Raw genomic sequence first — 24,092 nt, 5'->3', positions numbered from 1 at the left:
TGTTAATAAAGTATTCATTAAACATTTTAAAATAACACTTGGTTGCATTGAATCATCGTCTTCGCTGTAAGAGTTACTATGTTTGCGTTTGTTTGACACTTTTTTGCGAAGACGATCAAACAAACTGATTTTGCGATTGTTTGTATGAACTTGTCGTTTACAAAAATCTACAACAGCAAGTCTATCTCCATAAGATGCAAATAATTTTGAAAGTTCCGTTTCATCCATTAAAGCAATAATATCCGTGTCAATCTAAGAAAGTAATATTAGTGTGTAAGCAATCATACATAACCACAGAACATAATACCTTATGTAGTCGAAGGTAATTTAGAGTATCTTCTGCTACATTTCGTCCAATTAGAAACTCTTCCAGTGCTGTAGAAAGGTGATAGCTGGTTTCTTTATCCATCTAAAAATGACGGATTTAAATAACGGAATGCCTGAACAAAATATACCTAGAAGGCAGTCTTAAACATTTTGTATAGACTGGTTACAATTTAGGTAAGTACAATGTATTTATACAACTTTAATCTAAGGTTGGTGGAGTAAATTCCAAATATTCAAAACATGATGATGAATGAATACCATTGAATAAAAACACTATTCTTATTCAATGGTAATACTGATGACTAAATACAGTTTTCAAATACGCAAAGATTTTCTCTAAGTTTTAAATCATTATCATCAAAATTTAGTTCAAATTGCTCCATAAATAAGAAAGTTGCGTTTTGCGCATGCGCACAAAATTTGTTGTGCAAGCAATTTATTTGCTCTTATTAAAAGGACCTACCATCAAAATTTCGTTCAAATTGCTCCATAAATAAGCAAGTTGCGTTCTGCGCATGCGCACAAAAATTTTTTCGTATGTAATTTATTTGCTTGACTCAACTATTAGCATTGCGTCTTATATGATTAAAGGTATTTGTGGAACTGGATGCTCGCTTGCTTACTCACCTCAGAGAATAAGTGTAACACTTCACCTGTTGAATGTTTAAGTTAAGACTAGTAATGTACAAAATGGAGAATTATAAGTTGCAATTGCGAGATAGTAAGTCGCAATTGCAAGATAATAAGTCGCAATTGCGAGATAGTAAGTCGCAATTGCAAGTTATTAAGACGCAATTGCGATATAGTAAATCGCAATTGCAAGTAAAAATGGAGAGTATGTGGCCCTTCTACGCTTTCGTAATTTTCCGTGGCACTGGTGAGGATAATTTTGTGTGTGTAAACTAAAAGTTTCAATAAGCTATAAAATAAGGAAGGCGAAAACACGAGAAACTAATAAATGCGATGCGTAGGATAATAATAGTTATTTGTTCTATTCTATATGGCAAGTTGTGCTTTTTTTTCTTTAGGCATATTTGCAACCGTCTAAGTTGGAATATTGCCACGAAATGAGCCGAAATGAAAAACCGTAGTTGCTTGTAAGATGTGCAAAATCAAAATCTATTAACGTCCTTTCGTTAATGAAGTAAAGGATAATTCAGCTTGAAGTAACAGTTTAAAAAAATTGGGATAATAAATAAATAAACATACAGACTACAGAAAGTACTTGATCTTCTTAGTTTGAAGTTTGCAAATCTCTATAATTCATACACAGTATAGGGGTAACGCGGTGTTGCAACTAACTTATAAAAACACTGAATCCTAAAGTTTGCTAAAAGTTTGCTTACTCCTTTAGTGACATTTTATAAACGAATTTAACTCAGTGGGTATAGAGAAAAAAAATTGGGTCGTAACCGAAATAATGCAAGGAAACTTATACCGGTCGGTTGGTTTATTAATGGGGGTGGGTTTCGCAATGAACACTTGATAAATGATACCTATAGATTTTTATATGTACGACGGTAACGGTTTTGTTCTTATTTTAAGCGTCAAATTACATGGCCCAATTATTATTTTAATGCATATTGAACATAAAGTACGGAAATGAAATTTTAACGATGTACAGATTTAGTGTCACTATATAGCTTACATAATGCATAATGTAAATTATAGGATTTTACTGCAAATTTAAACTAAAGCGCACCTAAAACTTTTATTATTATTAAAGCTTCTTTTAATAGCATTCAGAAGGTTTCGTTTATTGTACCGCTCTACCTCGTGAGAGATTAATGTGTCAGCCTTAAATATTTATTGATCACGCCAGCAATTGAGAATGACACATGAATCTTTATGTACAAATTGTTCGTAATTATTCACGCTCGCAATATTTCAAATATACAAAAAAAAATTAATCGAGGTAGACCAAAAATTTATAGTAGTAATAATTACCTGTACTTTTTTCAGTGGCATTCCTAGTGTAATATGAAGGAATATATATCAACAATGATTACAAGCCTCATAGAGTGGAAACGCAAGCGGATAGTGTATGTAAAGAAAGAAATCCTTTAGTGCACTATGATGCGATGTGCATTAAGACCTTTGTTTGTTGAGATTTAAAATTTGAGATGGAGGAATCAGCCGAATCACTATATGCATATCAAAATTTTTACGTACCGGGTCCTGTTGTAAAAATACAATTTAAATAACTGCAGCGCGATTCCCCTCACTTTATTGTCAACATTGCTATTTTATTTTAAATGGAACACCTTGTATATTTTTCTGCCATTTTTTAGCTCCTTTAAAAACCTTTTGGTAATAATGCCCTATACTGTCTCTGATAGTCTTCGATATATCTTGATTTTCCTGGTTTTATATTGTAATCTAATCTAATCTTAAATGAATGTCAATTTGTATAGTTATGATACTACAACTTAAGTTGTAGTATCATTAGCTAACTGATGATACAATTACACTACACTAAATTTTAAAGAATACACCAGGGAATACACAATTTTTTAACCCAAAAAAAATCAATGTCTTCCCAATAAATGGCTGAAGATATTAGCCTAAGAGCTGACTACAGAAAAATGTTAGTTATCGTTACATGACTGATTTTTTTATGCACAAAAGGGCCTTAACAAAAAATGTTTGCAATAATTTTCACATACACTGGTTAATGTGGCATCAAAGACTCTACAAAAAAGTTCATTACAGTTTTTCTGTAAATTTTTTAGTTTTTTAGAAATTTTAAATTGAAAAGTTAGAGTATTTATTTTATAATTTTTGAAATTTGCACTGTTCTCGAAAAATAAGTATCTAAACGAAAAATTATAAAAAAAGATGTGCCTTGATGTGCTGTACAAAAAAGTTTTGGCATTTTTTCGTCGAGTTCAAAATAAAGGCGCCAGAGGTAAATATAGTCGGAAAGTCAGAATTGAAATTGAATTAAAATTTGACATATTTGAGCGCTCCTCCCAGCTGAAAGCCACGGGGTATCGCTGGCCGACATGACGATTTCTACTTGACATTGTGTTACTGTTAGTTACTTTTGACATTTGTTAAACGAACTTTGAGCGTGTCACCTAAACAGATTTACGTCTATAGGAAGTGTCGCAATCTGCACTGTGCCCCTATATTGATGGCGGCGGGATCGTTTGGGGTCATCATGGATTTCTGACACCAACATGTTTTCTAATTTTATAGTTGTTCCCGCACAATTTCCTCCCCAATCATATATGGTTACTATTACGGTACTCTAACTATAGAATATTTTAAATCTATGTCTAAGTATAGTGATATTGCGATTTCGCAACACAGACTCTGTAACGGTTTAGTTTCTCCATTTCGAAGCAGCCACGATTTACCTGTTGAAAGATCCTTGTAACTTTTGAATAGATGGCTCCATCTATTGTTGGAATTTTAACCGCGCAAGTTGTATCGATTTTCACTATCTTTTCTGTCGAGAACCTATCAGGTTACACTTCGCCAACCAACAGTTGTGGTGCTAGTTGGGAACGCATGGCATTTTAATTGCCATCATCCATATTTTATTAATCTCTGGCAATTGGATTCATTAAATTAGAGATTCTGGAATAATTAAGTGGACGGGTTCACCTCAAAAACTCCAATGGCGAGGATATATTTTTGCTGTCTTATCGTAAGTACCACCATTTGCATTTTCCGTAATGTTCCGAAGTGTACCTTTTCTTTAGGTTCGGTTGTCATCTGTTATACGACAATTTTCCATCGACAATGGGCTCATCCCGCCTTCATTTTTTATTTCTGATCCACAAAGTACATTAAAAATAAAAAGACCCCTGTGCCCTCAATTTTTATTTGCGAGTAAACTAAACCCAAAATAAATTATTGAAAAGCTGTGTTTTTAGTCCGAATTTGAAACGCTTCAGACTAAATACGTCACAAACCTACAACCAATCACGTAGAAGTGAGCTGGCAACCTTACGCGAGGGTCTGACGTTTGTCACATTTGACGTTTTGAGAGGGATGTTTAACTTAGACCATATAGTACATGGACTGCTATTCGCCCTATGCTTTCAATACAAAATGGATGGTCACGGATAGAGGGCACTGTAGTCGTGGGTATGTGAATCTCAGGGTAAACTAAAGTCGTGTAAACACCACTAGGATCGTTTAATGAGCAGATTTATAGTAACCGCGTAGTAGGAGAAGCTTTAAATACTCTTCATTATTTGCTATACGTCCACAAATAAGAATAAGTTTGCTTTTTTTGGGATATCTAGGCGATTAATTAATTGACGTTTGTTAATTTATAGGTTGACAGTCTCAAATCGTGCCTCATCGGACAACTTCGGACAGACTCGTTTACCCTGAAACTCACATAGCCAGGCGATGTCCTTGACCATATTTTAGTTACAATTAGCAGTCCATGTACTATATGGTCTAAGATGTTTAACTGCATCTAGCACGAAAGTGACAAGTGCCTGTGACAGATGACGCAAGTTATAAATGCCATTCTCCTGCAATATTGCCAAGTCGTTATGTCATCTGAATGGTTCTAGGAGCTGATTGGTCGGGCTTATTACGTCACAGAGCCCGCCACAATCATATCGTTTTGAACAAACCTTTAAAACCGCACATGTTCATTATTTTTTTGCTAATCAGCCTCTATTTTTAAATAAACTTTTACTGTCCAAAAAAATGATTTATGGTTTCAGGTACAAGCTTATTAAATTAGAACTGCGGAATTCAACTATACCTACTGTAAACCCCCATTGTTGCTTCATCTGTAATTTGCCCTTTTATTTAAGAGGTATATACATGTTAGGTTATCAAAGGGAGGGGTTTACCTTTGAATTCTTTTAGGGTTTCACTTTAGTTTTAATGTTGGGTTCTGAAGTTTCGGAGACACTTTACCTACAATTCAGTCGACGTATGTGTAACCTTGGGTTAAATTCACCGTTACCGGCCGGTGCCAATACCTTGAACCTATCTTCCACTTGCTGATAATGAGCCGTCATTTTCTGGAATTGGGTTACCGAGTCATGAACGATATTTGATATCGGGATTGGATCCTAAACAAAAAGACAACTCGTTATTGTTCACGGTATTACTACTTGTTGGAGAACATCTAAAGGGGTTTGATTCAATTATCTATGCAATTTACCCACGCAAATTTGATGCGTAGGGATTCACTTTCTCTTTCCGGTAATTTTTCGTTCGACACGCTTGGCGAAAGCAGCTAATGGTGTGATAATCTTCGGTGGATTATTAAACTAGGTTTTCTATCGTTGACGATTCTCCTCTATTTTTGTCACTTCGATGTTTGGGTTATATTGCGAATTACTCTCTTATGACGATATAATTTCAGAATTCCACACGTGGTATTTTGATTACAGGCGGTATCTTGGTGCCTCTTTTAGAGACTTCCACAATCTGACGGTTATTTGCTGTTTAAGTTCAACTTTGTCACGTGCGCGAAACACTTTTTTTCACTGTTGACGATTTCGCGCACGTTGTCAAGAGCAACCTTACTTATTAATTAACCGTTTAACAATCTAGTACTTCGTGTTTCGAAATTCGTCGGAAAATGACAGGTTTTTTTGACAGTTGTAGAAAAAATTTGTTATATACTTGGAAGATGGTGTATGTGAATGGCCAGCGAAACATCTGCGTTCGATTAGAAGGAGGCGATATCAATCCTTTGAACCGCAACTTTAAATTATGCACCTCTGTACTATATCTGATAAGATAAGTGGGGGTTTTGAAACTGATTATTTACGGAAGATTATTACGGAAGTACTTTGACTCGTTTTTCATATTAAACTACACGATTGTAAACTATGACGTACCGGCATTCTCTCCCGGTGAGAATATTAATAAAAGTTCAACCCAATTATTGAGCAGCTAATAAAGTTGTTTCTAGTTTAGATGTATGATAGAAGAATAAATTTCGAAGTAATATGATATCCTTGACTACTGACAAATAAAGACCACAAGAACCTATAACGTACAACATAAAATAAGGCACGATCTGTTCCCTTTCATAATTCCGGGATATACAATGGGAAAACGAAACAGCTATTTTCATTAGCTAAATTTGCTTTTTTTTCCAAATGCCCAGCAGTGCAGATGGTTTATTAGGACAAATTCATAAAATATCGTTGCGTTCATTCCTCAGTTTAACCAAAGAGTACCCTTACTTTTTGGTTTAATAATATATTAATTTTGAATTTAGCTTTAACTAAGCGTCCCGTAACCGTTCATGAAATTTCTATTGTTATAGCATGCACATTATTGAACAGCTAATTAGTGGGATGCTTTCACGAGCATCAAGGAAGCTCGAAAATATCAGGAATACCGATTTTGTAAAATAAGAAGGTAAGGTAAGAAACTAAAAGCAAGCCGTTTAATTAAAGATCAAGGTGTGTCAGCACAATTTAGACGCCTACATCGCATTTTTAATCAAATTCCAGCAAACGTTTTTGTCGATTTCAAAGAAAATTCAAAGTCGTTCCGTTGGCAATATCGTACTGCAACGAAGCGACGTTCAGTGTCTCATTAAACATAATTTGAGTTTACGTCGGTCGTCGTTGGGGTTAAAGCACAATTGAATATATCTAGAATCTTATACTCTTTATCTATGAATAAATACAAAGCGTGCATTCACACAGCACCTTTATTTAACGCATCTTCCCAAATGGGGGAAGTAACTATTATTTGTAAAGGATAAGTACTTTAAAACCGGTAACGGTAAGTGAAATCAATTCTTCAAATTCAATTGCTTGAATTGAATTCGTTTAATGTATTCGTTCTTGGAATAATCAATGACTAAATCATCTTTTCAAAAGTACCTATTATTCGAATAATGCTAGAAATAAACCTTGTTTTTTACGTTTTATACATTTATGCAAGAAATAACATGGGAAATTGGATTTATATACAAACGTAAAAACTAATAACAAACTGAAATCCTTTCTATACAAGCTTACGATTGCATTTTTCACTGTTCACATACTCCGCAATCCGCATATTACCAAATAAATGTTCAACCACTGGTTAAGTTTAATATTTTCAAACTCTAGGAATTTTGTAATAACCAAACGGGCTTAAGCAGTCGTTACAAGAACAGGTATACAATTAAGAGACCATTAAACCCTTATGGTTCATTACATGCTAATGTTTCAATAATTGCTTTCGGATAATGATAAGAATTGAGACACCAGACACCATTAATCCAGTATTATGTAACTATTTCGAACAATTGCTTTGGAATGCTTTACCTAATCCACAAACTATGTAGCGTGGGCTTATGTCACCACCATTTTAGATTATGATTATTACAAAAGAAAGACAATACTAGAATCTGTATGTACAGCTAACGCCTCTAAGATTTTTCTAGCGCCACCGTGAGTTTTGTGTTCCGGGGGCGGGCGCTATGCGTCACCATTATGACGTAATATGGTTCCTCAAAGCTGAATACTAAGACATAGGGCCAGCTGATGTCCCTCGATTACTAAAGTAACGCGATTCATTAGGCCAGTGTATTAGACAAAAACAAACTGCTAACTGAGCCAAAATGGCCGTTTGACAACTAGTGTCAGGTTTGACATTTGTTGTTTTGTATTATAATAGTAGTGTGTACATTCAGGAGAGTACTGATGTAACCATTAATTCATTAGAGAAGCGCATCTAGGCACTTTTGCAAGGAAACAGAAACCGAAAAAAGAAATTAGTCAGAAGTGAAGACAATTTTTTGAAAACTTTTAATGAAGATCAATTAAAATATTTAGAATTGGATACACACAAGGGTTTTATGTGGAGTGGCGAAACGATTGAAGAAGCAATGCAACTAGGTATATTTTTCTTGTGGCGTTAAAAACTATTAAACGATACGCTCACAAAACTTACCCTATTCAAGAGCTACTACAAAATACATACTTTCAATTTCAAATTTCGCGGTTCCCAAAGTGAGCCAAAATGGCTGCTATTCGCGTTACTTTACTAATCTAGGGACTTTAGGGCCAGCCAACGCTTTGCGCCCTCTACCGACTATCGCCCAATTACAGAATGACCCGCATAATGCTTTTATAACACAATAGTTATTTATGCATTAAGGGCATTAAGCGATATAGTATATGCCGAGGGATTGTAAGTCGCCCGAGGGTTAAATACTGAGTAATGCCTGAGGTGCATACAACATTTTATTTTTCATCGTTCCAAAGAATGCATTTCCAATATACAAATGTCATGAGTATTGTGTGCCCAACATTCAAGTGCTTCATACGAATCAAGTTGCATCTTTTTTATTACATAATATAACTCCGTCAATCAATTTGACAGACCGTTTGAGGGCATAATGAGATGACAATCCATTATGCCCTCTCATTATGCCCTTGGGCGTAATAGACTGCTTCATATATCACATATGACACATATAATTGACATATAATAGGCAAATGAAAAATAAACCCATTTTGTTACCAACAAAATAGCGTTTCATAAAGTGACGTTTGGTATAAAAAGTTATACGGTTCAAAAAGATGGGCCATTTGAACAAAAGGAGCAAACTCTTTGCATCTTCTCTTTTCGTAGGGTTATATCCTCCCCCTGCGGTTCTGAAGTCGTCCCTTTGATGAACCGATACATGTGGATTTCTTTTTGGGACATCCTTTTTTCCTAATAAGAACGATACCAGAAAGCCATCTCCTTGACAGGGACTCAGAAGGGTAGTATGAGATCACTCGGATCTGCCACTCGATAACTAGTGGGCGATACTTCGCTCATAATTACATAAGGGCAGTCTCTCTTCGGCTTAAATTGTGTTGGCTATCGGATTTGCGACGCGTGTGCGTCAGGACCCACACTTTATTTCCGGTATTATATGCATGAGCAGACCGTCGACTCTGGTCAGCATAGTATTTACGGCGGTCCAGTTGTCGGTCATCAATACTCATCGCCAATGATAATGCCAGGCGCATTTGTTTCAAATACGGGGTAATTTGCGGGAGGAAACCATCTTCTTAGCCAATTAACCTTCATTTTCCACTTCGTCGTGACTGCGCAGCTCTCTAGCATGCGGCAAATATGCATTTGTCAAACCAACTGGTGTGATCGTCTTCCACCAAAATAGCGAACCTGGGTTTGAGATCCCTGTTGTGATGTCCAACCATTTTCGCTTGAGGATGATACAATGGTACCAAATTTTGTTGCACTCCTAATGTAAAATTATAAAATATATGCTGATTAGAATTCGAGGGCCACCAAGGAGATCTTGGGAACTGTAAGAAATGGGTAGGTAGTTTAAATTTGGCAGTTTTGAAACTGACAAAATTCCGACTACTTTCGGAGATATCCGGAAAAAACGAAATTTTTCAAACCCATTTTTCTTTTTACTGAAATTATTTAGAAAGATATTTCGAAATAAATGACATTATTATAACCACTTTTTTCCCTTTCTGTGTTGTTATGTTCCACACGAGATCCTTTTACAATTTTCGTCTTCCTGTTAGAATTCAAGGCAAAAATATAAAATACCGAATCATTCCAAACAGGACGTACACAAATTCTTAAACAACAATACTACATGTAAGTTGAAGTCCAAATTCAATTTAAGGCACAGTACTCACTCGCACAATACTAGGCATAATGCACCATTTACAATTTCACAGCACCGAACCGCTTTGTATAAAAGATCATTTATTTATAATGCCGTGAAATTAGTTAATTTATTTATTGATGAGTTTAAGATATTTAATATCAATAAGTTCAAATTTAAACTTAAACAATACTTTTTGAATTTGCAGCGTGTGAATCACTACCTAGCCACACTTGAGATCTAACTTTCATTCCTTACTTATCTTTCAGCTAGTTGTTTGGTCGTTGAAATATTGATATATTTTTGTTTCTCATTTTTGCTTAGTTATGCCATTAAGTCATTTAATTTCAGTTTAATTTATGTTTAGAGGACGAGTATCGTAGGTTAAGTAGAGTAGCCTGACTTGGCTAGACTTCGCCTATTATATCTCCCTTAATCCTCCTTAAAATGAATTATGTTTCTTTTCCTTCTAATTGTCTAAACAAATAAAGACCTTATTATTATATGCAAAAAACCAATTCATAAACGACTCTCTGCACATGTAACACTACACCTGCCCCACCCCCCATTCAGTTGTCAAGAACTGAGGGAGCCATAGGACCAATAATAATCCTAGTGCTTGCAAAAGAAGCTGGAGTGTCTAAATGTACAATATTCATATGAATGGTATTAAAAAACGCAACTAGCATGAGTGGAGCAGCACCTCAAAAATAGTCTACAAATACTTCGACTACGAATGGTATTCGAAGGACTATTCAATCAATCAAAAGAAACTTTAAGCGTAATTACCCACGCAAATTTATACGTGATAATCCCGAAGCCATGACAACAATAAACGTCAAAATAAATTACGGAAGTTGCTTTTCATTTTTCTATTCGAACTTTTGTGCTCCAACATAATTCGTTATGAGTGATCAAATTAAAAGATGTGGTGATAAGTCGGCTGTCGAAATTGATTAACAACTAAGAAGAATTTTCCGGTTAATACGAAAAAATTTCGCGACATTTCACTGGTGGAAGTTTGACAAATGCCATTGAATAATCGCATTGAATAATCGGAGGTAAATACGCAAGAGCTTGATTTTTAATGGGATAATTTTATTTTTACACGAAAGTTTTGATGCAACGGAAAAAACTCGAGACCAAAAGCATGATAAAATCGCGACCGAATGTAATTAAGGGCTTTCTACTATGGGGCTATGGAATAAAGGGGGATAATGTTAATTAAGTTCAAAAACGTGCTAATAATTTAGTTGATTAATATTTACCTAATTTTGCAAACATGGGAAAAGGATCACATCTCCTGTTTGCTTCTATTTCTGTTTTTGGTAAGCCTAATTATAATAGAACATGGCGTGCGGTTCAAAAGATAAGCCCTAAAACTAATTGCTGATCTCCCTTTAATTAAAATATTTGCGCTTCCCGGTGCGTAGTACAGAAGCAACAAATGAAACTATGGTTACGTTTCGAAGATTACAGATCAAATAGGATTAGTTAATAATGAAGAAGAAAACTACTGTATAGTACACAACGGTGGGATAGAATACAAAGTGTGTATAACGAATTTTGGGAATCGATCCACATGTTAACCATTTAATCTCATTTAAAAGAGCTTTGCGTTCTCTAAATATAAATGAATGATAATGGGTAGAGCAGTGCATTATTAATATTACCTTTCTAAAACGGACTAATAGAAAAGCATGAACACGAACGACCCTTGTCCGGTATAAAATAACACATCCAGCAGATAGTAAGAGGCATACGCTACATTAAACATTTAAGGGTATATCGCCCAAGTACATAATTATACCATTTAATAGTGCACATCGGCATAGGTACATACAACAATAGAATAGCTCAGATCACAAAAATGGAGTCATAAAGATATCGAAAGACTTCTCAGCCTTTATAAACACATATGTCGGTATCACGTACAGATTTCTGTGCGAAAGACGCCATAATATTCCTTCTACATCGCTTTATACCGTACATTTTGTTACTTAATATCCGCAAAGAAACTGCTTACAGTCAAACTTAGCCAAACATTCTTCAAACCCGAGTGGTCGCGAAAACAAAAAGCTCTCTGATTGTCCCTTCATATCTATTCCCCTACTGTGGCCTATCTATTTTCCTACCAGCTCGGCATAAATCACCCTCAACGCCACATTAGTTCAACCCTTCAATAGAGGGAAAGTCTGTTCTTTTTTTACATCCCTGCCATTATTTATTTTAAAAGTGATTTATGTAATAAAAAAGTTATTGGTGTTTGATTATCCGCGTAATTGTATTATAAAGGTACACGTTAAAGCGGATAAAGCTCTGTTGTAAATTGGCATCATTTCGGTAATAATAAAACTCTAGCTACGTATATGGAAAATGCTATTTCAACACAAAAACTATGGTTCGTTTATACTCGTATTTTTTATTTCCACATAAAGTGGTAATGTTTCTAGTTGCCGCGGATGTAAGCCAATTTGTCACGTATCAAATGTTGACCCCGTGAAAAGTAAGGGACGATTTCCATGTACAGATAGGTACTATTGCAGAGAGCTTTATTAGTGTGTGATGGCGGCCGTGTAGATACAGATTTTTATTGAGGGCTGACCCTTTGGCTAATTTCGGGGTGCATCCTGCTCATTTAAATGCATTATTACTTTGAGAATAAGAAAATTTACGTTTATTTACGTATCTTTCTGCGCCTTGTCCAACCATAGAGCAGTTATGGATTTCGGTAAGATTCCATCAAGCTAAAATGGCGCTTAGGATTCTGTATAAACCGTTATGAAACCTTTTTGGATGCACTTAGCCCCAGTTGCACCAACAAAATTAAGCCTCGCTTAAAGTTAAGTCGAACTTAAAATCCATGGCAACGATTATTAAGACAATCGTTGCAATGGTATTTAAGGTAAGGGGATACTTAATTTTGACGGTGCAATTGGCCCTGAATGTCGAATTGTATATCCTGTACCCTTCTCATGAACATGTTATCTTTTTAGGTGATTGTTATTTATTTCTACTTGTTATTCTGTTCCATAGCAACATAAATAACATGAGAAGTCTCGGAAAATTTGAGAAACTCCAAATCTGCGTATTACTTTAAAACCACGACCTAACACAACCTGTCTACCTGAAACCAAGAACAGTCCCATTTTCATTAATACCAAAAGTCAAGTCGGAACTCGATAAACTAGAGAAAGAAGGAATCATAGAGAAAACGTAATTCTGTCAATGGGGAACACCATTGGTAATGGTTCCAAAATCTGACCAAAGAGTTAGAATTTGTGACGTTTATAGAACGACCGTGAATCCACAATTAGAAGATGCTCATTATCCAATTCCAATAATACAAGAAGTATTCACGAATTTAAAAACCAGTCAATTCTTTTGCGTTTGGCGTACCTACATCTAAAACTGGATGATGAAAGCTGCAAAGTGGCAGCTATCAGCACACGCAGAGGCTCATACTTAGCAAAAAGATTATTTTTTGGACTAAAAACCGTTCCAAGTTTATTTCATGCAGTCATCGATTCGATTATAAATAATATTGAAGGGTGTGTTACATATTTTGGTGATATAGTAATACAGGGAGCGACCAAACGTGAATGTGCATTACATTTAATTGAATGGTTATGTAATTAGGAGTGAGCACAGAGTATGAAATTTTAATAGGTCCTATAGGTGTATAGGTGTCCATAAGGATTATTAAAATCGAAAAAAAAAAAACAAATTTGAAAGTGCACTTTTCGCCTCTTCGGGCATGCATATTTGTAAATGTATAGTGGGTGGGTTTAGTCGTAGCCTACCGATAGATCTAGCCGTAACATTGATTTAGTGACGTCACAACTGGAGATGGGCCACTGCAACGCGATACTACTTATGTGTTTAAATGCAATTTGATTCGCGTGCGTACTCATTGAACGCGAAAACATTAAGTAATTACTTATTTTGAGCCGCAGGATTGTTATATGTTGTTTCCTAATTATAGACACGTGTTATTATGCAAAAATTTTATTAAATACGTACATTAACAACAAATACTCACTGAAAACCGAGCTGAAAACAAATAAAATTTAAACATTCTAATACACACATCTGCCTTTTTTAGCGTAACACAACGAAGTTGAGGTAAGGCTTATGTGCTCGTTGTTCCCTCGTCTGCCTATCTGTCTGTTCCATCGAGATCTCGGCTCCTGGACCACCTAGAGACTACAGATTTTCGGTCATTTGTAGTTGCAAAGGTCTATATTTTCCCGTAACTCATCATTTACATCCTTTTCATATATGATGACTGATTTTCAAAAATGGTGGGATACGTGTCTTCGGCAAGTTTAATCTGGTCTCGTGGAACTGTTAATACTGTATCGTCTTATCTAGTCATCTTGTCTATCCGAATAATGAAAATGTCGGAGAAATGCTTTATATAAACCCTGGGGTAACTAGTAATTTCAAAATTGTCCCGGTGAATACATCTTAACCACTTTTATTGATGTCTTCATTTTTCGGAAAACGAAAAACCGTAAGGAACCTTGTCTCTTGAACTATAATTGCTTTTGCAACCAGGGACGCAGCACGTATTTGGCATTTTCTTACTTATTCTGTTCGAATACAGTTAATTTAAGTGTACAACATTAAACTACTTGGAATTAATTATTATACATTAAAAGTCGATATGACGGCCGCCGTCAGTTGTGACGTCAACACAATAGTGGGGATGAGTGTCACGGCTAGTTCTATCGGTAGGCTACGGTTTAGTAGAGCAGCCCTTGGCTGAAACCCCGCTCACTTAAAAATAAAGTTCAAAATAAATAAATAAATAAATAAATAAATAAATGAATGAATGAAGGAATGAATGAATGTATGAATGAATGAAGGAAGGAATGAATGAATGAATGAATGAATGAATAAATAAATAAATAACTTTAGTCCTTTCCCCTTTCGGCAGAGAATCAAACAAACCTCGCGATCATTATAGACATTTTTCGGCCAAAAGAAAAAATTTGTCTATGAACGAGTGAGGTTTCTCCAAAGAGTGCAAGGGTCGGATGAACCATGCGGAAGGGTCGGATGAACCATGCGGCATATTTAGAAACGTCCTAACCGCTATGAGCCAGACGTGCGAGAGTGTCCAATTAGAAGGAGAGATTATTAAATTACGAATTATTGCGGGGTTGGTGGGCAGCCGGTTATCGGTCCAACTATACAGACAAGGCCTGATGACCCCGTTGACGATTACACGCGTTAGATTGGTAGAATCACTGCGCAAGAAGCAACAAGTGAAATCGCACCAGCTCCAACCAACACGCGAAATCAAATCGTAACTGTACCGGAAGAAGTCAGCGCCATCTACCATAGCAGAGCTGCCAAGACAAAGTAAAGACCTCCATACTCAGCTATCGAATCCCCAAAACAGAAAAGTCGACTAATAAAAATTATGTGCATGTGTTGGTCCGTAAATTTAAATTGCCAACGAGAAGGTATATCGGGTTCGTCATCAACTATGAAGACATTATGGGTTTACAGATTTACTCATCTAGATAAGTACCTAGGTGAAGGTGAAGTAGAAGTAGGTAGTGCTGTGAGTATTTACAAATTTTTATTATAAGAGGTTGTATGAATTTTTTTTAAAGTCGCTCTTTTTTGATATCATGGAAATATAACTCTTGTGCACGAATTATGTGTGTTCATACGTAGACTGAGGTTTAAAGAATTTACTTTATCAAGACCTGAAATTTAAATACATATTCAAATTAGCTGATGGCATGAAAACGCAATTGTGCAAATTTTTGACAAATACCGAAAGTAAAACAAAGTTTGGAGCAAGTTCTATATGTTGTCGATTTTGTATTATAAAAATTTATGCTGGTAATGGAGCGGTATCATTGTAGCGTTCTAAAGTGCACCATGAGGTATAGTAGGATCAAGAAATTAAGAATGTCTAAAAGTGTTTGTGAGTTACCGGCACAGCCTTGCGTCAGTCAAATTTGTTGTTACAAAATTGAAGGTCCATCTCCATCGTTTTTTATTTAGAATTAAGCGCACTAAATATAATCATCAGAACCAGCAATTAACAAGATAACCTCTGAATTCAACAAAAAGAAGTCCATATAAGTGTGTTTGTAATTGCTTTTAAATGTACCTATGTTTACGAATCCAGTAAATTTAGAGCCTCTTGTGCTTTGGGCAAGCCAAGTGTGTGATTTAAAATTATCTGTGAAAATAAAAAATGCAATTACATCTTGTTTGTAGCTTTTTGATTTCAATATATGTATTTATCTTATGGGTAGCACTCCCTAGGTACAGACGTTTTCAGGTCGCATCAACAGCCGTCTGTGTGACCCATAGAGTTAGAAGACTAAGTGTGACTTGCCGAACGAAAATATAAATTTAATAAGTGATGAATATTACATTTACTTTTGGAAATAAAGTCAAATTTTACCATCCTGTCAGGTAACTGTTGGCTCTCCATATTATTAAAAATAATCAAAATTTCCATAGCGAGTGTTTTACTTCGACTTCATGATCAGGTATTCAGCTTAAATGTAAAATTTAATTTATATGAAGCCTTTAACAAATGTCAAGTTCAGCCTTTATTTTTTAGTCAGAAGCCATTCAGGCGCTATTTATTGTAGGTACATAAATTACACTTTTACGACAGTTCTCGAAATTTGGTTGAATTGTCTACTACTTTAAAATGCCGTTTCTAATCACTTTTAATGTCAGGCGTTTTCTTTTGTAAAACAATTCAAGCGAATAAATGGTTAAATTAGCTTGAAGTGCCAGTAGCGATATAAAAGTATGACCCAGGCATATTAGTAGGTACAATATCTATGCACAACAACCTCTTAAGTAACTAATAGTGGTATTGTTTTGACGTTGATTACGAATGTATTGATGTTGTACTTAATTAAAAAGCTGGTGCAAAACAGATTCTCAGACGTTCAATAAGAAACCCTTTGTTTCCTCAAGATTTCGAAAGTACGCGATTGGGACTAAGCCAGCCACTCCTTTGCCTAAAGCATAAAGGCGACTGTTTCCATTCAAAGGCTAGATAATTATCAAGGAAATTTGCTATTAGAAAGAAAATGTATTATATTTCAATGTTTCTTTGACATACAAATCAAAAACATTACACGGGGGTGCAAGCACAGAAGCAAACAAAATTCCATATTGTATTGTACCCTATCCCGTAAAGTAGAAAACTCAAAGAGAAAAAAATAAATGTGGTTTTATTTTTAGATCCCATTCAACAAACAAAATTCGATTAGAAAGTTTCATACAATTCCATTATGCGGCACCAGGTCTTTCATTATTACGCTTTCAGAAATCCAAGTGGTTTGCTGCACTGCTATGCACTAATTTAGACTTTTCGGCCTTTACACGTTAATTGCACTCTCGCGGTGCGGAAATGACAAAGTTGTCATTAGAATGTAACATCTGCCATGATTTAATGATTGTGTGCAGTGAACGCATAATTCATCAATAAAATTGGTTTAGGTACATAAATATAATAACTTTATTGCCCAACAGTGTATAAACCAATTATGGACAAATACAAAATACAACAAGTAAGTTAGACTTAAATAGCATAGACTTACAATTGAATAATTGAATAAGTGACGTAATTACACGTACGTAATTCCAAAGGAGAAGAGAACAAAACAAAATAATAAAAGATAAATGTTCTAAGAAAATTCTAATTATAAGGGTAACGAAAGAAATGTAGCAAGTGTTAAAGCTGGTTAATTATTGTTATTGAGAAAATGTTTAATACAGTTCCATGTAGCGTGGTTAATGTCACAAAATAAGGATACATTATTGTAGCGCTGACATGCAACATATATAGGGGAGACTAACATTAAGTTAGTGTTACTTCGAGGCAAGTAAAACGTTTGATCACTTTTGGAGACAAGTCGTGGCACACGCCATTGTATTCCATCAAGGAGACTAGAACAATCTATGAGATTGTGAAGTAGGTCGTATAAGAATTTAATTGATGTAGTAATACGTCTATGTTCCAACGAAAATAACTTAAAACGACTGAGCAATTGGTCGTGATTAAATCCCCTAGACGGGTATGTTCCATCAATCTTAAAGCTCACGAACTTCGGGTACTTCCTCTATGCTTACGAGCACGCGGACACCAGATTAAGGACGCATACTCCAACTTAGATCTAACAAATGAAAAACACAACGTGTTGAAGGCTTTGACATTGTGAAATGTCGAACAGTTCCTAAATATGAATCCTAGTAGTTTGCTAGCACTATCCACCACAGAGTTCCGATGATGCACAAATGTTAAGCTAGTGTCAAATATGACACCTAGGTCCTTGATAGAGTCACACCTCGTTAGATGTGTAGAGGCGAGCGTATATTTAAACAGAATATGACTCTTCTTCCGGGTGAACGTTACGACACGACATTTTACGACGTTCAGTTGAATGTTGTTGTCACCACACCATTTGTGGATTAATTCTAGTTGACTTTGTAAGAACTTGCAGTCATTGGTCGATTCAATAGGTGCGAATACCTTAAGGTCGTCTGCATACATCAGCTTGTGGGCAGCAATAGCTTCTAGTAGGTCATTAACGAAAACTATAAATAACAGCGGCCCTAGATTAGAGCCCTGTGGTACTCCAGAAGTAGCCATAAGGCTATCCGACATATGTCCATTATAAGTGATATACTGCAGACGGTTCGAAAGATAAGAATACAGCAGGTTTAGGAGAGGGTCGCTCAATCCGAGAACATCTAGTTTCCTGAGAAGTAGGTGATGATCCACTCAAATCAATCAAATCAAAAGCCTTGGAGAAGTCCGTGTATATAGTATCGATCTGCCCACGAGCATCTAGAATAGGTGCGACGACGTTCATAAATGAAGCTAAGTTGGATACCGTGGAGCGTTTTCTTATAAATCCATGCTGATGTGGTGAGATTCTTGTGGCTATGGCAGGATATAAGCGTGCATATAAAGTCATTTCGAAAACCTTGGCAAGGTTGCAAATGATCCAAAATGATTGATTAGAATTTCTCGCAAAGCAAAAGGTTTATAAAGTTGGGAACACGTGAAATGTAATTTATTAAATAGTGGTGGATGAATTTAATGGATCACCAAATAATGATCACAGAAAATCAATTACCTAAAGAATAGTATATTGAAAGACAAGTGTTACAATGCGACCTATTGTAATACGACTATCTTGTGGCACGAGTGGCGTGCTATGGAAATTCTGATAATCCGATTCAGATTCGCAGAAAAAAGTTACCCAAAGATGGTGATACGGGATAGATAAGATTTTCGCCATTCTCAGTTTTTCGGTGATATATGAAGTGTTACAATCACACGTAATGGATTTTCTGTTTTTCAAGTCGGTACCTCTCGTCAGACGCCTGCATAATAGTGCACGCTTGCAAGTATTAGCTTGCCAATTGAGTTGACATGGTTTAATCTTAAACTACATAATCAAATGCGGTGTCTGATTACAGTTAAGTTGTTCGAATGTCGTCTCCAGATCTGAGTGTTTCAGAACTATAGGCATTGTGATACTAATTATTTTGCATCCATTTGACGATCAAGATACGTTGAATTTTAATAGTACACTCGTGTGCTCAATGTTCAAACTAGTAATAGACATTATAGTTCTGCTCAGTTTCGTATGCAAAATGAGGAAGTAAACACCCGGCAAGTTACACGTACTATGTGTATATGTATAACTTTAATAATTTCATTATTAAGCGGAGATAGTAAACGTTACGGTTTTAACTGTTCTAATCCTCCCTGTTCCAACATCACATAACAAATACTGTGCAGTATTTTTATATTTGGTGATTTATAAAACGAGTTTGACAAATATTTATCAAATTCAATTAGTTTTATTAACGTCATAAGGCCGATATGTAGCAAATAACGGACGTGGTTGAAGTTTGTAAACCGAGGCGTCAGCCGAGGTTTATATTCAACCAAGTCCGTTATTTGCGTATCGGCCGTGTGTCGTTCAAGATTTTTCGTCATCCCATTATGTGGAAATTATATATTTCGACTTCATAAAGATCCATCTTTTCGCAATACTTAAATATAATAATTATCTTGATCATGGTATGCTTATGGTCACATGTTAGCGGTTGTCATGGACGCAACTACTGAAAAATAAACAATTCGTTAAAAACGCGTGCTGAGAAGCTCTACGACGGTTTTCCAAAAATATGGACGTAATTGAAGGAAATATCAATATTCCTCCAGACGTATTAGCAGACTCCATGGCTGCAAGTGTCGATTTGCTACCAGAAAAGACCAGGGAGCGATATCAAAAAGAATACGAAGATTTCAAGGAATGGCTTAAGATTAAGAGGATCAATTTAGTAAATGAAGACGTGTTATTAGCGTACGTAAAGGGAAAATCGGAAATGTACTCGCCCAATTCATTATGGACAAAAGTTTCAATGTTGAAACTCACTTTGAAGGTATATGACAACATTGACATTTCAAGGTTGGTAATTTATTCATGTAGTGTATTTATTGTGTATTGGGGATGTTTATTACATTACAGATTCGGAAAATTATTCGCCTTTTTGAAACGAAAGTCTGAAGGTTACAGACCAAAAAAGTCTAACATTTTGTCTGAAGAGCAAGTCATGACATTTTTATTGGAAGCTGATGATGGTGTATGGCTCCTAGAAAAAGTCATCTTAATATGTGGAATATTTGGCGCTTGTAGGGGTGATGAGCTTTTGAAGTTGAACGTGGCTCCTAGAAAAAGTCATCTTAATATGTGGAATATTTGGCGCTTGTAGGGGTGATGAGCTTTTGAAGTTGAACGTGGAGGACTTTGAAGACACCAACAAAAACGTAATAGTTACATTGCGGATCACAAAAAATAAGAAAAGCAGAGTGTTTCTAATTCCGAAAGAAGGACTTCCCTTCAATGCGTATCAGTTATACCAAAAATACGCGGAAAAACGTCCTCAAAATTTAGAAACTCGGCGATTTTTCATTGTCTACCGCAAAGAAAAGTGTGTTAGGCAGGTTGTGGGCATTCATACCATTGGGGGTGTTCCCAGGAAAATTGCTAAGTTCTTAAAATTAAAAAACCCAGAGTTATACACGGGCCATTCGTTTCGGAGGTCATCCGCTACCATGCTTGCAGAAAATGGCGGCGATCTCCTAGCAGTGAAGGAACTTGGAGGCTGGGATTCATCTGCGGTAGCGGAGTCGTATATTGAAAATTCTGTTTCGAAGCGATTAAAAATCACCAAACAACTATTTCAAAGGTCCAATGGAAACTCTGAAATTACAACATCCATAGCCACAGCTTCTTCATCAAGTGTAACATCAACAGGTGATAGTGGTCCTCAAGTTTCCTACGATGGACTACAGATTTCTAGCAATAATAACTGTCACTTTAATTTTCATATTCATTATAATAAGTAGTTGTTTGTATTTCAATAAAAGCATTATTTCTTAACGGCCGCATATGCGTCCGTTATTTTTTAACGGACGCCGTCCGTTATGAATGATATTTCATTTGTCAAATGAGTTGAGTTAAATTGAAATAACAGTATGGGATGACGAAATAGTAGATTACATACCGAGCTGGGAGGTGGTTCATTACCTACCCCGAGGGCTTAAGGTACCTCACCGACGCGCGAAGCGCGGAGGTGAGGTATAAGCGCGAGGCGTTGGTTATGAACCACTGACCAGCGAGGTTTGTATACTATTTTACTCACAATCGATCATTTAAGGTAAAGTATATAATTCAACAAGGTGTTACTTTAACTGTCAATAATAGTGACACCGCCAATGTAACCATTAATGTTTACAACAATAGCAAATAGTTTCGTTCTTCTTCGTAATTTGCTATTGTTGTAAACATTAATGGTTACATTGGCGGTGTCACTATTAGTATAAGTTTCATATAAGGATAATATGAATAGCATTTGCAGGTAAGGAAAGTGACAGATGCTAGCCGGGAAAGTGACAGCTAGCCGGGAAAGTTACTTTCCCGGCTAAGGTGAGTAATGAGTCGCTTCGCAACCGCTATGAAGGTTAGGAATTCAGATAATACTAACCGATTGTGAGTAAAATATATTATGGCATTCATTTTATAGCCGCAAGCTGTGTACAGTTTATTAAATCAGTCAGGATTTAATTAATTTTAAAAGCTAAACAAAAAAGTACAACACCATTTATATTAAATCGTTCGTACACATATTTCTATCTCAATTGCAAAATTAAATAAACGCAACGAGAATTTACACAAAAGCAGGCAAAGGGTTTTTGATATTTTTACTGTTCCGTGTGGCCCAACAGGATGAATATTCTCGATAATCATTGCAGAGAGAGCTGCAGGTACGAAATGATTTACTAACATTTATTCAAATCCCTCCATAAATTGGATGCAATTCGGTTTATAAATGGTCGAGATGCGAAAAGGGCACTGTGAATGTTGGTCGATTAGGCTCAACTTTTGGAATTGCGTTTTATATGGCTAAAGCTATACGCATATTGAATTTGATGCAATTCGGTTCATAACTCACACAGATGTCAAAAGGACCTTCCTTATTTTGAGGGCTACATTGCCAATTCAACAACTCCGATCTACAAATTTGATAAAGAATCCACCTACAAAATTTCATCGTAATCGGTTCATTCGTTATCGAGATATCGTGCTAACGGGCGGACGGACAGACGGACAGACACCGCAAAATTATAAACTCGCTGGGAGCTCGTTAATTAAGAGGAAAAATCTAACAAATAGCAATAATACAGATTTTTAATCCATAATTTCGTAGTCTTCTGAAATATGGAAAAATACACCACGTTTCATTTAAATAAATATTCTTTCAGTAAATATCTTGATAACGGATGTTAGATAGTTAATAAAGCAATAGTTCCAGGTTTATTTGCAAACTCTGTATAATTATGATCTTTGATTTTTCCACTTGTGAGTTACTTATATGCTGGCTACTTCGTGTGTTTGGAAGGAATACGTCTTTATTTTTCGATTGGCAACTATATTTGAGCATACACTTCACTGAAGTGACAAGATAGCCTATGTCTTCATTGAACTCATCTTTCACGATCCACTTTATCAACTGCACACCCTTCTAGTGTATTTTCAGGACAGTTCCGTACAAAATATTACCTGCACGAGCTGAATGCACTTGAAAAATGCAAAAAACGAAATGTACCTATTTTCGTACATAAGGTAATGCCTATAATGGAGGCAACTACGTTTTATTCAAGATACGATGTCCTGGCTCTACAAAAATAAGAACAAAAACCAATTTCAGAAGGCAAACAAAAGTATCTCGTGGGTAAAGCACTTTATAGTTTAGATGGATTCATGAAAAGAGTTTTCGAAAGAGTATTAAATTTTAATCAAACCTGACGCATCTCCTTTCTGAATTTAGTATGTAATGGAAGTTTATCTTGTTTAAATAAAAACATAAACAACTGAATTAAATACGTTATCAAATTATCGTTATTACTACGCCAACGGAATGTGTTAAAATGTTGCGCACATATTTACTCTCTCAATCGTAAAAATTAAACCAACAATTTCACGTAAATGCGTTGCAAACACGTTTTCGTTGCTCATTTGAATGAAGATTACACCAAAAAGTACATCAGAGATGACTGAAAGCAGCAAAAATTCCGTAATATAATAAGAGTACCTATACCAAAATTAGTGCAGATTTGGTTTTTAATCCGTAATCTATAGTGAAAGGTTTTTAGTATGTGTACGGTTAACAACTATAATTGTTGAGGTCCATCTTGATCTTAGTTTTCTCACAATGGGGCCAATCGTTAATGGAGATCCAAAACGCAAACCATTCCCCATAATTTAATTAAATTAAACTAGATTTGGTATGACAGAAATAGATATAATTCACCCAGAAGGCGATTGACATGAATAACAAAATGAAAAAAGAACATGATACTAAAAATAAATGTTTAAATGATATATCATGATTTGATCCTCCAGTTCGGTCGCCATCTCGCGTTGAGCGACATCCTGATGGGCCATTGACTTTCCATATTCGAGACATTCGATCTTGAGAGCCATGAGTACGGTACTCAGCAAACTTGCTTACTAGATGTACAATTTTGTAAGAACCCCTTTGGTATTTGTTTATTAACTTTAGTCACACAACTTAGTGCCTTGACTACTTCAAGGTCAGCAATTTTAACTGG

At 35.7% G+C, this 24,092-nt stretch overlaps 1 protein-coding gene across 1 annotated transcript; it reads left to right on the top strand.

The window, feature by feature from the left end:
- The first annotated feature begins 19,796 nt into the window (after positions 1-19,796).
- LOC116167216 lies at positions 19,797-21,430 on the top strand. Its single transcript, XM_031482487.1, has 2 exons — positions 19,797-20,385; positions 20,446-21,430. The coding sequence occupies exons 1-2, from the start codon at positions 20,102-20,104 to the stop codon at positions 20,687-20,689; spliced, it is 528 nt and encodes a 175-aa protein (XP_031338347.1). The 5' UTR covers positions 19,797-20,101; the 3' UTR covers positions 20,690-21,430.
- The last annotated feature ends 2,662 nt before the right edge of the window (positions 21,431-24,092 follow it).

Source organism: Photinus pyralis, unplaced genomic scaffold (genome assembly GCF_008802855.1).
Source record: "Photinus pyralis isolate 1611_PpyrPB1 unplaced genomic scaffold, Ppyr1.3 Ppyr1.4_LG3b, whole genome shotgun sequence".
Lineage (NCBI taxonomy): Eukaryota > Metazoa > Arthropoda > Insecta > Coleoptera > Lampyridae > Photinus > Photinus pyralis.
This window is presented reverse-complemented; position numbering and strand designations above follow the sequence as displayed.